Source organism: Haemaphysalis longicornis, unplaced genomic scaffold (assembly GCF_048455015.1).
Source record: "Haemaphysalis longicornis isolate Haplotype H1 unplaced genomic scaffold, Haemaphysalis longicornis Haplotype H1 scaffold_6, whole genome shotgun sequence".
Classification (NCBI taxonomy): domain Eukaryota; kingdom Metazoa; phylum Arthropoda; class Arachnida; order Ixodida; family Ixodidae; genus Haemaphysalis; species Haemaphysalis longicornis.
The window spans coordinates 21,216,291-21,232,963 of NW_027526407.1; the positions used below are offsets into that span (position 1 = coordinate 21,216,291).

Sequence of the window (16,673 nt, forward strand, 5' to 3'; positions counted from 1 at the left end):
AACGTTATTCCTTCTGACGGTTATAAAGGATAATCGTTCGGGATAAAAAGGAACATTTGTTATAGACCCTAAAAACATATGGTACTATATTTAAAACTCACTTATTTCAATGTGTCTCCGAAATACGTTGTTTTCTGGAAACCCTAAAGGTTTACAAACTGTTGAAATAGCCGCACACAACAACATTAGTGATTCTTTTGTAAAATCGAAAAATCTAAATATAATGTAATTTGACGTAATTTTAGAAGTTTAGTGATTTGAACAAATCAACCCATAAACAACACTAAGCAGAGCAGCCGAGTACTCTTGCTGCCATCAGATTTTCTCCGTGGCAAGCGACCCTGAAATTATAGTGCGTGGTATCACAAGGTCACAATAATGGGGTAGCATATTGGTCAGTACTCAGCGACCTCTATTCTTCACATTTAAGCCAAACGTTCGGAAGTTTACGCGATCAGTTGTATGAATATTTTGTTAATTTTTTTGTTTCATCATTTTGAAATAAACCGTAGAGGTATTTTGTTGTTAATGGCGTCTTTAAATGGGTTGTTCTACTTGTCTTTTTCTGTGGGATGCAGTGTCTACAACTGTCGGCATCACCAGCCTATCTACGCCCACTGCGGGGCAAAGGCCTGTCCCAGTGATCTCCAACCACCCCGGTCCTTCGCTGAGAGCAATTTATCCCTGCAAACGTCTTCATCTCATCTACCCATATAATTTTCTTCTGCCCCGTACTACGCTTGCCTTCTCTAGGGATCCACTCTGTTACCCTTAATGACCAACGGTTATCTTGCCTTCGCATTACATGCCCTGTCCACGTCCATTTCTTCTTAAATTCTACTAATATGTCCTTAACACGCGTCTGTTCCAAGATTCCCTCAGCTCTCTTCTTGTCCCTTAATGTTGCACCTATCATCTTCCGTTCCATTGTCCGCTGAGTCGTTCTCAATGGAAGTTGAACCATCTTAGCGAGCCCCCATGTTTCTTCTCCGTAGGTGAGTACCGATAATATGCAGCTGTCATACACTTTCTTCTTCAGGTACAATGGTAGGCTGTTATTCATTATCTGAAAATATGTGCCGTATCCACTCCACCCCATTCTTATCCTTCTCATTATCTCTGCCTAATGGTTGGGATCCGGGGTCACAACTTTGCCTAAGTAGATATATTTGCTTACCATTCCACTGCCTCGCAACCCATCTCATGCCTTTGTGCTGTCCTGAGGATATTGATCATTACTTTAGTTTTCTTCATAAGAATTTCAGGCCCACGTTTCTACTCTGCTTGTCCAGTGCGGTAAGCATGCTTTGTAATTTGTCTCCCGAGTTACTTAGCAAGGCAACGTCATCAGCAAATCTGAGGTTACTGAGGCATTCTCCATTAACCCTTACTCCCACCTGTTCCCAATCCAATGGTCTGAATGCCTTCTGTAAACATGCTTTGAATAACATTGGAGAGATTGTGTCTCCTTGTCTGACGCCCTTCCTCATAGGTATTTTACTGCTTTCATTATGGAGGATTATGGTAGCTGTGGTCCCATTGTACACATCCTCTAGTATTCTTACATAATGCTCATCTACCCCCTGGTTCCGTAATGCCTGAATAACTGCTGAAGTTTCGACCGAGTCAAATGCTTTCTCATGATCTATGAAGGCTATATGTAGGGGCTCAGTATACTCAGCGCACTTCCCTATCACTTCATTGATCATGTGAATATGGTCCATTGTTGAATAGCTTTTAGGAAACCCTGTTTGTTATTAAGGTTGACTGATATATAAGGTTGTAGAAATTCTGTTAGCGATTACATTGGTAAGTACCTTGGAGACAACTGTCAGTAAGCTGATCGGCCTGTAATTTTTCAAGTCCTTCATGCCACGTTTCATATGGATTAGGATGATGTTCGCGTCCTTCCAAGATTCCGGTACACTTGCGGTCATTAGGCATTGCGTATACAGGTTTGCCAGTTTTCCAAGTACATTTTCTCCACCATCCTTCAAGAGGTCTGCTGTTATCTGATCCTCAGCAGGTGCTTTGCCACCTTTCATTTCTCTCAAACCCTTCCTTACTTCTTCTGTCGTTACTGGTGGGATGTCTATTTCCTCTGAACTATGTTCTCGTTCGGCGTTATCCTGGATGTCCCGGCTACTGTACAGATCCCTATAGAACTCCTCGACAACTGTGACTATTTTATCCCTATTTGTGATGACATTGCCTTGCTTGTCTTTAAGTACGTACATCTGATTTTTCCCCACCCCAAGATGCCTCTTCACTTCTTTAAGGCTACCTCCGTTCTTTACAGCGTATGTGACCCTCTCCTTATTACACTTTCATATGTCAGCTGTCTGACGCTTATTAGCTTCAAAAGCTCCGCTGGTTCTATTCTCTCAGCTGAGGTGGAGATTGTCATGGTTTGCCGTTTCCTGATTACATCTTTCGTCTCCAGGGAAAGTTTACCAGTATCCTGTCTAGCCATTGCGCCCCCAACTTCTACTGCACCCTCCATGATAATGCGTGTAAGGATGTCGCTGGCTTCCTGTTTCGTAAACGCTGCTTCTTCGGTGAGAGTTGAATATCGGTTCTGAAGCGCGATCATGAAATATTCTACTTTACTTCTGAGTGTTAGCTCAAAAAACGGCTTCTTTCGTACGAGCTTGTTACGGTCCTTCCTCAAATCTAGCCTAATTCGAGATCTTACCATGCGGTGGTCACTGCACCTTACCCGTCTGAGCACTTCCCCATCCTGCACGACGCCAGGGTTATCGCATAATATGAAGTCAAGTCTGCCGTTTTTATGCTCCCAATTCGGGCTCCTCCACGTCAACGTCCGGCTCTCCCGTTTACAATAGAAAGTATTCATGATCTGTAGGTTATTCCGTTCTGCAAACTCAACTAGTAGGTCCCCCCTACTATTTCTACCGCCCAGACCATAGTTCCCAACTGCCTTGTCTCCAGCCTGATTCTTGCCTACTTTAGCATTGAAGCCTCCCATAACTACGGTATACTGTGTTTTTACTTTAGCCATTGCCGATTCCACATCTTCATAGAAGCGTTCTACTACCTGGTCGTCGTGGCTGGATGTGGGTGCGTAGCCCTGTACCACCTTGAGCTTGTACCTCTTACTGAGCCTAATTACAAGACCTGCTACCCTTCCGTTAATGCTATAGTGTTCTTCTATGTTGCCAGATATGCTTTTATTGATTATAAATCCCACTCCCAGTTCTCTTCTGCCCCCTAGACCACGGTAACATAGGACGTGTTCATATTTCAGCACCGTAAAGGCTTCACCTGTCCTCCTAACCTCATTAGGTCCTATGGCATCCCAATTATTGCCTTTGTTTTCCTCGACCAACACCTCTAGACTCACCTCGCTAGATAGGGTCCTCGTGTTAAATGTTGCCAGGTTCCGGTTCCAATGGCGGCCTGTCCGGGTTCAGGTATTCTTAGCACCCTCTGCTACGTCACACGTCTGACCGCTGCCGTGGTCACTTGCTCCGCAGCCGCTGGAGACTGAAGGCCGTGGGTTAATTTATTGTACAACGGCATCATTCTTCAAATACCATCGGGTTCATATTCTGTGATCGAAGTCACGGCACATAGTGTGAGGGGACTATTTACGCACACTTCTCTAGCATTTACGCATATTTATGACCCCTGTAAGTAGACAGGGGTCACTTAGTTGTCTTCTGCATGGTTAGGTGACGCTTACATCAAATAAACGTAACTAGAACAAAGAGCCTGCTACTTATGGAACTTACTATGTTTTGTTTAAGCACCGACTCGTGAAAGTCAGCTCTTTCAGGCCACAATTTTGTTATGATGACTCTTGGGGGATAATAATCGTTTCTGGATAAGCAATTATTTCAAAGTACGGTGTGTGCAAGTCTTATCTGTTTCTTCGAATGAATGCTTTGAATGCGTCGAATGAATCGCCAATAAAACAGAACTTTTATCGCGAGTTTTCAGTGATATTTACTTTGAGGCGAGGTTGGGAACAAGGTGATTAACATTCAATGAATATTCCTAGTTTCAGAGCATCTATCCTAATTTTTCGTGTTAACGGGAATACCAATGTTCGCAAGAATAACCGCTTACCATTTCCTGTATTTGACCGTTACACCGCAATGCCTGACAGCTCTTGCGGCGTTGCAAGAAGTATCTTAGTTGCCTCTAATGGCCGAGGACGTCGAATTACGCGACACAATCTTGTGATATGTTCAAAATACTTTCGCGTATTAGTAACAAAGAGGTATCGTCCGTTTTACGTTTTCATTGCTTAACAATACAATCTCTGTTATTCCAGAAACGACATAAAAATGCTATATAATTCTCAATGCAAGAGCAACCATTGGTCATTTAGGGAATCTGTAATGGTTAGGCAAAAAAGGTTAATGTAAAAATACTAAACATTGCTATTGAAATGTACTTACATAGTCTCCGTTTACCCAAGGTAAAGCTAAGCAAGAGTAAATAGACTTTACGTAAAAACGTGTTTAATGAAGCATCTTAGTGTTACAATAGTTCTGATGATGTATTCGAGCACAAAATTTTATTTTTGCGCTTGCAGCCTTTAGGTGTACTGAAATGGACACTGTGGTAACCAGAAAAGGTAGTCTTCAGGTATTCTTAAGGACAGTAGGAAAAAATCCCAGTCCTTTCTCACCCTTCGATCTTCTTGAAAAGATTTAGATAAATAAGACCTATTAGAAGACCAATTACACGACTAAATACATTGTCTGTAGTCTATTTTCCTCCACTTAAACGCATATTTTGTAACACTAAAAATGGGTTGTAGTGTTGCGCAGTGCATTCAATATAGATTGCGCTCTTCAGATATCTTTTCAGGTGTCTATATAGTCTACTTTACTGTCACTGTGTTTTTTTTCATTTTTAAAATGTTGATAACTAATTATCTCCTCCAACTGAATAAAAACTTCCTTTTACATTTGTAAGCAAATAAATATTCCCTAATAGATCACTTGTTACGTTTCAGAAGGGATACCATGTAAAATAGTTTAGGTTCCGCTATTAAAAGGTGGAGCTTTCTTTTTTCTGTGTTCCTTCGTGGGGAATGGCATTCCAAAGAAATTCTCGCATTCACATATGCGATATACTACATGTACCGTTTTTTGCAGTAAACCGCGTTCGTCCTTCCCCCCAAAGTTATCAGATAAATAAGCTTTATTTTAGGATTCCTAAGTTGGAGCTTTTTGCGGATTGAATGGTTTTTACATTGTAATGATCCTTGTCTTTGTGTAATTCGGGTGTTGAAAACATAGCAGAGCGTCCTAGCTTTTTGCATTATTTTTTTCTGAATCAGTTTCAAGTAAATCTTTCATTGCAAAGATAAAGCCTCTGACTTTATATATGAAATACTGTATTGCAGAACATTTGTGCACACTTGGCGTAGAAATGTACGCTTGCATTTCAAATTTTTAAAGGCGAAATTTGTAGATGTCTGTTTCGCAGTGCAGGTTCAATGCGTGAAACCCCGCAATCAACCAATCAATCAATCAATCAATCAATCAATCAATCAATCAATCAATCAATCAATCAATCAATCAATCAAACAAACAAAAACATTTGTCGGTCATGGAACGCATGATGTGAAAAATTCGCGTGAGGTGCCCAGAAGTGTTCAAAAATGGCTGGCGATTACCATTTTTCCTGATGAAAAATTTGTGCACAGCAGGCGCGAACTGCAGTCTTCTCGGTCAACGCGCACGGCTACTGTGTTTCCGGTAGTAATTGCAAACTCAACTTCCGCAAGGAAGCGCGCGCTACTGCGCTGTTATTTCACAGCGCGATGGCGCAGCCGAGCATGTAAATCGTGTTGAGCCTCCCGCGAAAATGTCACGTGGTTGGAAGGAGCCATGCTACGAGTACGACGACGAACACCGAAGGAGCGATGAACGTGCAGCGCACAGCGCGTTCTGGGCTTCTGTACGTCTTTGTGAACTTGAAAGAACAAGACGCCTGCTTCCATGGATGCCTGGTTTTGCGTTTTTTTTTCTCAGCCGCCACGACATCCCGATGGAAGTTTACACCTTCTTGGCTGGCGCGTGTCCGTCATACTGTCCTCCCCTCCCACTTTCGGAGGAGCGTCTTACGCCGCCTCCTCAACAAGCAATCAGATGGTGGTAGGGATTTATTAAGAAAGAAGGGAAGATAAAATAACTGGAGGATATTGTTGAACTGAACGGGGAGTTCACCCTCATACAACCCAGTCCAGGTAAGGGAAAGGGGGCGGTTTCAAAGGAGAGGAAGAAAGAAAGCGAGAGAAGAAGGAGGTGAGTGGGGGGCAGTCTATATAGCGTTCGTCTCGTCCAAGGCTCGACGGCTACAAACGATGCACTACTCCTGTCACAACCAGGAAGTTGAGGAGGTGTTGGAAGACCTCCCATCGGAAGGCGTTCGGACCTGTTGGGAACAGAAAATCTTCCACCTTGTGGCTTGGTGCACCGAGTCGCAGAAGGGCGGCCCGGAGTTCCCGCCTCGGTGTCATGCTGGTGGCAAGAGCACAGTAAGTGCTTGAGCGTCTGTGGCTCTGGGCAGTCGGTACAGGTGGGGGATGCCCAGCAGCCCAGGTTGTGCAGGCGGGCTCCTAAGAAAAGCGCTCATCATAACCACTTCGCGACACTCGCCTCCCCCATTTTCTTTCAGTTTTAGGTGTTCCAACTTTTCGCTCGGTTATGACGCCCTCGCAGCCGCCAAGCCACAGCAGCAGGCGCTTAAGGGCTGCGCACAAAAATTTAAGTTGCGCAAGCCGGTGACCCTGACCCAGACTCACGCGCCAGTAAACATGCGAGCCGGAGAACTTCAACGAGGGTTCACATGAAGAAAAGAAAAGCGAAACGGCAGTGCTGGAGGAAGGTTTGAATAGGGCTCTGAGACGGGGCGACGGGAGCGCGCCAGGAAAAGGAAACAGACGCGCCAAAGGAATGTAGGCCGCCTATATAAATGCTCCTAGCAATGGGGAGCGAGCCGGACGAATACCGGAGTGTGTCGTCAATTTGGTGGTGAAATCGTGACGGAAGCGCAGCAAACTAAAAGTAACATTTATGCTGTACATCAACCAAAATAAAACTAGGCTTTCACCTTTACATTCTTAGAAAAGTCTTATTTTCCCTTGTAATTCTTGCAAATCGAAGGTCGGCGTTAACTTTCAAACCACACCCAACAAAAGTTATCACTTGGTTTTATATCCAGTTTGCAGCAGACTTAATCATCAAATGTCAGAAAGCAGCTACTATTTAGTACTGTAGATAACTGAGCCCGGACCGGCTGCCTCCACACCGATCTTCTGCCTTGCCGTCATTTGGTGGTGAACCATGGCGGCGCGGGGATGGTCTTGTCCAGTGACAATATTTTGTAAGACACCGGGAGAGCTGCCTAACTTCCACAAACGTACTCTTACTGAGAGTTCGCCTCATTCACTGACATCGGCCAATTAAAGCATGGCGAGCTCTTAAACGTCAACAAAACCAGCTGGTATTGTGTGCCCTAACAGTAGCTACTGATTTTTGTTGTTGTTGTTGTTGTTGCAGCCATGTCAAGCCGCGTTTGAATAAAGTAGATGTGCCAGCCATAACTCTGCTATAATTTTGTCCGGGCAGAAAAGCGCGTGAACGAAGCAAATTGTTCTTTGTCGGTATTGTCAGCGCACCAGCAACCCAAGTCCATGGTGAGCATACGGAAGAAAGGGGAGGCGGGGTTCAAACAGCCCAACAGGATGGTGCAAGTGCACCACGAAGAAAACATACTGAGTCCAGACACCCGGATACGGTTGAGCGGAAGACCGTGAATTTCGGCAGGCTATCTGAATCATTAGGGTAGACCGAGAATGCTACAGGAAACAACGAGAGTAAACAAATGAACATACAGGCTGCGATGTTCAGCACGTGTCAAGACACATTTCGAATAAGTCTCTTTTGGGTGTGAGCGTGAGGGTTAGAGGAAAAGCTTATTATTCGGAGCTACTATACGCAGTGCAGGAACGGCTGCCAACAACTGTTAACCTGTGAATATTTGACGTCAAATTTATTTCAACGAAAGGTACAGGAAAAGGCCGCATATATAAACACCCTCGCGTCGCGCCCGAATATTTTGTGCCTTTGTGTGGTATTTATGTGCGTGTTTTTGATGCGAAGCAGCTTATGCTCGCGACTGTTCCCCCCGCCGTTGTGTGGCCGCTGTTGTGCGGCGTCCACACCCCCACTGCGCACGCCTGGCCAGGCACCACTGATGATGACTGTGGCAGGATGCCTCTAGGGATTGGCCAACCACAGAATCTGTCACGAGATAACTTCGCGTTTAACCACCGTCGTCATCTTCCCGTAGCGGAACCTCCTCCCGCAACGCCGCGATGAGTGCCACGGGCAACGCCACCGGCAACGCCACCTGCAACGCCTGCGTCAACGCCAGTGCCAGCGCCGCAGACAGCGCCGTGGACAAGAGGGCACAACAAGAAAAACAACCAGAAGAAGGAGCAGCACCTCCTCCTGCCCTGATCGTCTGGTCGGAACACGAAGACGCCGACCTCATCCCGGGCCAAGACATGGTGCGCCTGATCAAAAACGCGAGTCCGTGCGCGGGCGTGCGCCAGCGCCAGGACATCATGGACCGAGACGAATACTACATCTTGATGAGGATGATAAACGCGGAACAACATGAGCTACTGCGTGTGATCATCCACCGGCAGACGACGCCGTCAGCAGCTTCGTTACGGGTCTTCTTCACAGGACCGGCCGGTTGCGGCAAGACGTTCGCCCTCCGACTTGCCATGAACCTCTACAACCGGTACAGCAGCACGGGCAACAACACCGCCTACAACGCGTTCGTCATCTGCGCGAGCACTGGAAAGACGGCTGTGTCAGTGGGATGAACCTCGGCGCACGCGGCTTTCAAGCTCTCTCGGAAGACCACCGGCCCCAACAAGGACAGATGCCTCAGCGCCACCGAGTTGAAGACCTTCCGCGTGGCCTTCCGCAACGTGAAATGTGTAATCATTGACGAGGTGAGCTTGATGTCTGCGGACAACCTAAACACAGTCGACTTGGGTCGACCCCATGGCTGCTTCGTATACTACTCAGGGTTCCCCTACGGGAAGATGGTGATTTTTTTTTTATTTCATGGGAGTACTCAGTCGGTGGAAAGGCGTTGCCGCCAATCTCTTGTAGCGCTGGCACATATTTGTTGTAATGAAGTCACTACATCTATTTTAGAAAGCGTTGTAAAACAAATACCTCATTGTCTCTGCAACTAGCTATTTGCAACGTTACAAACAAGAGTGCACTTCCTTCCAGGTATTGGTTATGTGGGTGGCGTCTGTACAGACGCCTACGTAGCGCTTGGAGAAGATAAGCCTGGACTCTATACGGGAATGCAAACTTTCACACACGAGCTGGCACACACGTAAGAAGCTGCATTTGGGCCGTCATCGAGCCATGCATGAACTGCAGTCTCGCACGACTATGTATTCTATCCCTGTAATACGACTTGTCTGATGCTTGTCTTCCTCCTCATTTTGATTGGAGAGTTTTTTTTTCGCCTATATGGAAAATGAGACTTTCGGAAATGTTTTGAGGCGCTAAATAGATTCCATCTTGCATCCATTTATTCTAGGGATAGTCGCAAAAACGGACTGCCAAACACGCCGCAGCCAAATAAGCCACCGCTCCAAAATTACCACTATGGTTTCGAGTATTCTAGACGCTGCAACGCAAATAGACGCTTCAGTTCTTTTTTCTGTATTTTGGGTATTGCAATAAAGCCTCTATGCTAAGGCGTCTATAACGTGTGTTAAGTTATAGGATATTATGGGGAAAAGGTTCATGATTGCGATATTGAACAAGTTTTCAATAAAAAAAATCCTGTTTTTTTACCGCACGAACAGAATATTGACACGTTTTATATTCTCCATTAACTGGAACTTTAACTTCAAGGACAGTTTGATTCATCGAAGATAGAATTCTCTGGCGAGAATGTAACACGCACAATTTCATTTGTGTTTAGACTAGGTGCAACGCACGACGGATCAGATCCCGCAAGTAACATCCCAGGACACCCCAGCGCTAAGAGTTGCGATTGGGATGTTGGAAACATTATGAGCTACAAGAACGTGGGACGAAGCCACCATTACTTTTCACAATGCAGCTTGTTACAGATACAGTTTGTTCTAAGGTAAGCATTTAAATGGTGTAAAAATCTTACAGCGAAGGTAAATTGTTGTAAGGGCATTGAGATGCGATTATTATTGATTTTTTGCGTGGTGTTTCAACAAAGTGGTATTTAGTTGTAAGGAATTGCTCGTATTTGCACTAAAACAAACAAAAAAAACTAATAAGAGAAAAACAACAAAGGGAAGGAAAAGCTGATTTCATATCAGGTATTAAAGCGGAAAGGGTGCATGAACGGTTGTTCCTCGTGCCGCCCTCTCCGTCCGGCTTCGGTCTTGTAGTTACTTATTCAATAATTGCCTCCGTAGCTGCTCGCGTCGCTGCGAATGTCCTCGAAAGATGAGTTTTTTGTCGCCCTTGCCGTGAAAATGCCTCTCCTGTTTCATCCTCTTTCCACCTCTGACACTGTTCCTCTCCTGTCTCGGTCCACTCGTTTAGCGTTTGCGTAGTTCAGATTTCGAATATGCTGAGCACGAGGTCGCGGTTTCCATTCCCGGCCGCGGCTGCCGCTTTTGTGATGGAGGCGAAAAGCAAAAACGCCCGTGTGTACGAGATTTCGGCGCACGTTAAAGATCCCCAGGGGTTCAAAATTAATCCGGAGCCTTCCACTACGGCGCGCCTCATCGCCTGCGTTGCGTCGGCGCGTTAAACCCTACAGTCAATCAGTTTTCCGAATTATCACTGTTACGCCATCTTTTGGGACTATTTTTACTTGCCGCTCGAAGCACCTGCGCGAGGCTCGGGAGCTAGCCTTCGTTGTATTTCATCGTTAAATCTTAGTTTCCAGCCGGTTTTCTTATTCGGTCGCGCCGAAATAGACCACACGTCCACTTAAAATAAATAAGAATTCAAATTTCTGTGCTTTTTGTGCACTTGAAAATTGAAGACGCTGTCTTTCAGGGATGCCTGATCTCGCATCTCCTTTTTCCGGAGCCACTACACTCCAAGGTGCAGTTTTCCCGCACAGGTTTTGCGAGGCCTCGTCAACTGCCCTCCCCCTTACACTTTCGCCATAGTTTACGACTCCGCTTTACTGATCTCTCTTCCTCGTCCGACTTCGGTGTAGTCCTCTTTCGCTCGGTTGCATCGAGGGACGACGGCGCCAGAAACCACAGGAGCGGGCGCTTATGAGTTTGTGCTCTAGAAGTGTGGCATCATCGAGGCTGCAATGTTTTGAATATTTATACCTCTGCTTTTTAGGTACATCTTCATTGCCTATTATATATATTCATGCCACGGAGTTTTGTTTACTTTTTCTGTAGCCAAGCTACGACCTCTCATGTCTTTAGTTGCTGTTCCTCACACCCTATTATTTTCTGTTCTGATTTGGTTATCATCATGTCAAAACACGTTAAATATTTTTTGCTTCTGACACGCATGAGAGACACACGCACGATTAACTCCTACCGACAAAATACACTGGAAGACCGAAGAAGAGTGCGGACGGCTATGGGCTGGGCATCAACTGAATTTTATTAACCAACATTTTCCGCTAAATCCTGTGTTTTGAGTTGTACAGATTTTGTAGTTCAATGTTTTGCAGTATTACGTCGATATTTAGCGTGTCTGCTGACCACACTCTTTCCCTCTGTCCTAGCATTTTTTTGTGCCATTACCAAATTGCCAAACCGTCCGTTATAATTATTATGACAGACATTTCACACATCAAGCGTGGTTTCATTTCATTGGCTTCAACATACTTAGGTCACAAAACTACTTGAGCAGAGAAATTCACCGTCAGAACCAAGTATGCTTTCTAGGCTCTTGGGAGGCTAAATGGGCAGCACGGCTTGAATGGCTTACAGTATGTAGCTCATTGAGGTGTTGTTCATTTACCTTCATTTCCTACCGTGCAGTGCACGGATATTCGTTCGTATCTCATAGCCTTCAATAGTTTGATATACCGTTTATCAGGAAGATAGCTAGGGTTTTTTCTGCAAAAAACATACATTTTTGGTCAGCGTATCAATACAAACGAAATTGTAGTACGAAAATACACTTCGTATAAAGGAATGCTATCCGGTGCATGTTTCAAGATCAGCTTTCAGCTTCTTTCTGTCATGCAGTGTGATGATTTTACGTAATGTTTTACTTAAAATTTGTCATAGCAACACCGCAGTGTAATATTGTTACATTTTGTTGATCACAGGCTTAGGGGACAAACTTGCTGGGCGTTTGCTGGAACGGAGCACACTTTGGAAGGGGTCTATCCGGGAATGAAGGTTTCCTTCCAAGCCTTCTGCACAAATGTATTCCCGGACCAGAAGAATGTCACGGTTGATTTTGTAAGCAACGTTCTCGATTTTGTTTTATAAAACGAGGAAAGTTGAGAAGTAATGTATTTGTTTATTTCTACATTGTTGAACTGAGCTGACGGAGCTCCGGCTTCTTCGTTTCTTTCAGGTGAACAAAACCAATTGCAAAGTGAGATGTAAATACGAGAAGTATCATAGCTACGACTACTATGGTAGAACTCGCCTTTACACACGGGTATTCTATATGGATACAGATGCGTTAGACTACATGCAATGCGACGAGAATATGGTAAGGCTCATAAAAAATTTGTTTACTCGCATTTAGTTCCTTAGAGAAAAAAAAAATTATCTTCAGCCAGTTGTAACACCACAGCCAATCATGAGCGACAAAAAGCGCGCTTTCAACATTAAACAAACACATCACAATTGATCAATCCATAGTGATACGTTATGCAGAGTTGTCTGTGGTCGTACGTCTACTGAATTGCTCTTTATTTTGTACTGTTGGTGCCAATGTAGCAGGCTCGTGATGACCAAGAACCGCAGGGTTGGGCGTTTCATATTTGTGGACGTATAAGCATTGCACGGGTGTACGTGACCTTTTCAATATACTAGACGAATACTGGGCAGTGTTCTGTTGGTGTGCCTTTCCATAAAAATTAGTAAATAGTGGCAACCAAACAATACTTGAGTCTCGCGGTAGGGAGAAATAGTGTTTTTGAGAAGCGCATTGTTCCTTCCAGCCTCAACGATAAAAAAAACGAATCGCACTATTATACTTTATTATCTTTTTAGGTGTGCATCCGCGGGGATTGTGTTGATTATAAGCCAATTCCAAGAATTACAACTACCACGAAGGCCCCGCCAACGACGAAGACGTCACCTGAAACCGTGACACACGAGACTGGTATCCAAACAACGGATTGCCGCTGTGACTGCAGTTCCACAGCACGCACAACGCCAACTAGGAAAACAGCAGGTGGAAATGGACGGTATAGTTCAAGATTTAGGTATAATCAAGGATGAGAAATAAACGCAAGAAACGTTATACCGTTTACATCTGCCTGCATAAAATATGCAATAACAGCCGGGAGGCGTGTTTACATAGCAATGTAATAAAACATTTTTGTAGGGGCTTTGAATACATTAAAATATCAATCAATTCATGGTTTAAAGCGCTGAAAATGCACCTGAGGTCTTACCCACACTACGAGGAAGGAGGGGGGGGGGGGTTACGGCATAATGATGAGGCACTTGGGACTAAAAAACGACACATTACCGTTTTAAGTTTCGCCTCCACCAGAGAAAAAAGGGGGCGGAAATTAGTAGTAGACGCCCTTTTTGGGTTTAGCAGCACGAGGCCTTAAAGGGGCCAGGAAGACAAAATACAAGTTTGTTTCGTTAGAAAGACTGGTTTGTTCTGATAACAATTATACCGATTTCATCGCAAACTTCGACAAATAACGGAGATATTAAAGAAAACGTGTGGAGCAGGGGCGACTCGCATGCCAGTTTCCGGCAACTTTTCAATGACGTCCCAGACTCTTGTTTGGGCGATTAACGGCGGCCGAAGTGATCAATCGCCAGAACGCATGACTGGACAATAGTAGTGGGGTCGCTAGTTGCGTTTGATCGAATCACATGAATGCTAACGTGCAGTTAACAAACTGAAAATTATGCTTTAGTGTTGGCCATATGACGTCAATCGCGCCGATAACACGTCACTGTGGCGCAAAATTTGGAAGTTCTTAAGTATTTCTTGCGTTTTTATCGGTTAAAAAATGTCTTTCGTGGCCGGAATGTAGCTGAGTGAGGTACTCAAGCCTAGTGCTTTAAAAAGTTGTGTTTTGTCTTCTTGGATCCTTTAAGCGTTCAACTAGGTGTGTTCTAACAAAAGACACATCAACGCTGAAACCCACCGTCTGGCAATGCCCCCGTTACATCCTATTCCTCTTTTTAGGCAACGTATGCCGTCGCATAGCTGAGTTTATAGATGTCATATGTTGGTATATCTTTTATCGTTACAAGAAGCAGCCTGTTTCCAGTGCAATTTATTGAAAAAATCGAAGAATACCGGAAGTTGTTTCAGGTATGACGTTATATTACCTGAAGCATACACACCGCCTTTTTTTATAATTGAAGAGTAAGAAAATTTAGATTCAAGCATAAAGATTTAGGCCTCCCCAAAATCCTCCTTTTCTTGTGTGTCCAGCTGAGAAATATGTAATGGCAAAAGCGCAGATGTCCTTAGTCTTCAACTACTGCTTCGGGGCATTGATATTCCACTGAGCCTAGAATGTAAATGTCAACCCACGGATTCGTTTCTGGTGATTGCTTAATGATACTGTTTTAAAGAAATCGTTCACAAACCATTCACACCCAGCTTGCAGTTGCAACGCGCAAACACGTGTAAAACCTAATGGTAACTAATTGAAAATAAAATAATAGAAACGGCGCTTTTAACAGCAAATCCACAGTCGAAGGTCGGCGGCTCTAGCAGAGGAATGACTTTAAAACTAGCCGATTACTCCAAAGCTACTAAAGTAAACTAATAGATCAGCTGAGATAAAACTTTATTGTTTCCAGGGGTGACACCTTTTTCATGTCAACTTGAGTGTTCTTCCGGCGATGGAAGGATTCATATAGATTTTTGCGGCGTCGCGGAACACCTGGGCACTTAGTGTGGACTGGGTCAGAGGGTTTGTGCTAAGCAGTGCGGCTTCCTACTGCTTCTAGTTTGTAATTTGGATAAAATGGGGTGCTTTTTGGGAGTGTCTAGAGTTTTTTTTTTACAGGACCAAACTAGATGTGGTAGGTCTACGCATTGATGGCAAAGAGGGCATTTGCTAGAGTGCAGCTCGGCGTACTAGAGTGATAGGAGGGCACCATACTACAGCGTGGCGGCGGGAGAGGGAGGCTCGGGTGGTGGTAAGCGGTCTCTGGACAGTCCGTAGTGATCGAGTACCTATCAGTAGTTCGAGAGGCGATCCCTATCGGAGAACCGTTGAGGAGTTAGTGCAGCATCAGTGGGGTCTCAGATGAACAGCGCTCAGGTACCCTCATGTGCCGAGCCGTTTCCTACTATTTCGGAATGTTCAGGTGCCAAAACAATGGATATTTTTTGTTTCGGAAATTCCCGTGCCCGCAGAAGTATGTTAATTTTCATGGGTCAACTCGACCATTTCAGTAATTGGTAAGGGGAGATTGGTAATGGCCGATATGCGCACCTGCGGTTTGAAACCACGCACATTTTTACGCACAACCTAGTGCGTTATGGACATGAAGGAATGTGCTAGACTTGCTGGAATGTCGTACTGACATACTAGTACGACCATCTCCTCAGATATGACGGAAATAAAGTAAAAGAACTGGTGAGATCAACCGGACTTAGCCAGAGGGAACCGATGTGCACGGCCGCAATTGCAATTCAAAGGGTTTTTTTTGCCCCACTGCCGCCTTCTGCACATTGGTTATCATGAGGATGTCGTCTGCATACTGATGGGTGAAATCACCATGCAAATGTCTCTGGTCGCATTACCTTTGTACAGAGTGAAATCAACGTTTTTATTGTTAAATGTAGTTTCGTGGACGCATACCCGCACACGGGCGCGCACGGACACATAAATTATATTGTGTGTTTTGGGGATAAATGAGCTTTACTGTTTTTTTCCTGACCAAACCACTCTATCCTTCGTACTCGGACGTTTCAAGAAGGACGCATTCGGTAGTCTGGTTAACTACAATACCAGCGAGGGCAAATGTGTCCATAAAAAAATGTTAGAACATTGTTAGCTGGCCCGGCTCTGGCACGGCGCTAAGAGCGCTTTTACGCGAACAGATAGAGGAGAATTGTTCGTAGCTTTCGCAAAGAAGCCAGCAACATTATTCAATATATATCTACTCGGAAAAACGACGAATAAAAAAAGGCACATAGCACCCGACGCGGAGGTTATATGGGCCCCTCTCTTAGTCCTCGTTTCACCGCGCACGTGTGTAATGAATAAGTACCAACTCACCAAGTTCACAGTAATCATAAAACAGAAACCATTCAACGTATTTTAACTGAGTGCGAAGATATCCGACCAATCTTAAGTAAGTGAGGAGTCATGCTTACGGAAGATCGATGCATATTGCTAAAGGAAAAGGGAATTGGACCGCAGTACAGCTAGGTAAAGGAAGGTTAGAATGTTGCTAAAAAAATCTGGAAGGGATTTGAATAAATTATTTCGAAAAAGCACGAGGG

The 16,673-nt window shown here is 44.6% G+C and overlaps 1 protein-coding gene across 1 annotated transcript in view; it reads left to right on the forward strand.

The window, feature by feature from the left end:
- LOC144142293 (venom metalloproteinase BumaMPs1-like) overlaps positions 1-13,512 on the forward strand; it is a 49,453-nt gene extending 35,941 nt beyond the window's left edge. The window contains exons 9-13 of the mRNA XM_077673690.1: positions 9,303-9,411; positions 10,012-10,179; positions 12,325-12,460; positions 12,579-12,719; positions 13,226-13,512. Of these exons, the coding sequence (XP_077529816.1) occupies positions 9,303-9,411; positions 10,012-10,179; positions 12,325-12,460; positions 12,579-12,719; positions 13,226-13,456 (785 nt within the window). The 3' untranslated portion in view covers positions 13,457-13,512. The remainder of the gene's footprint in view (positions 1-9,302; positions 9,412-10,011; positions 10,180-12,324; positions 12,461-12,578; positions 12,720-13,225) is intronic.
- The last annotated feature ends 3,161 nt before the right edge of the window (positions 13,513-16,673 follow it).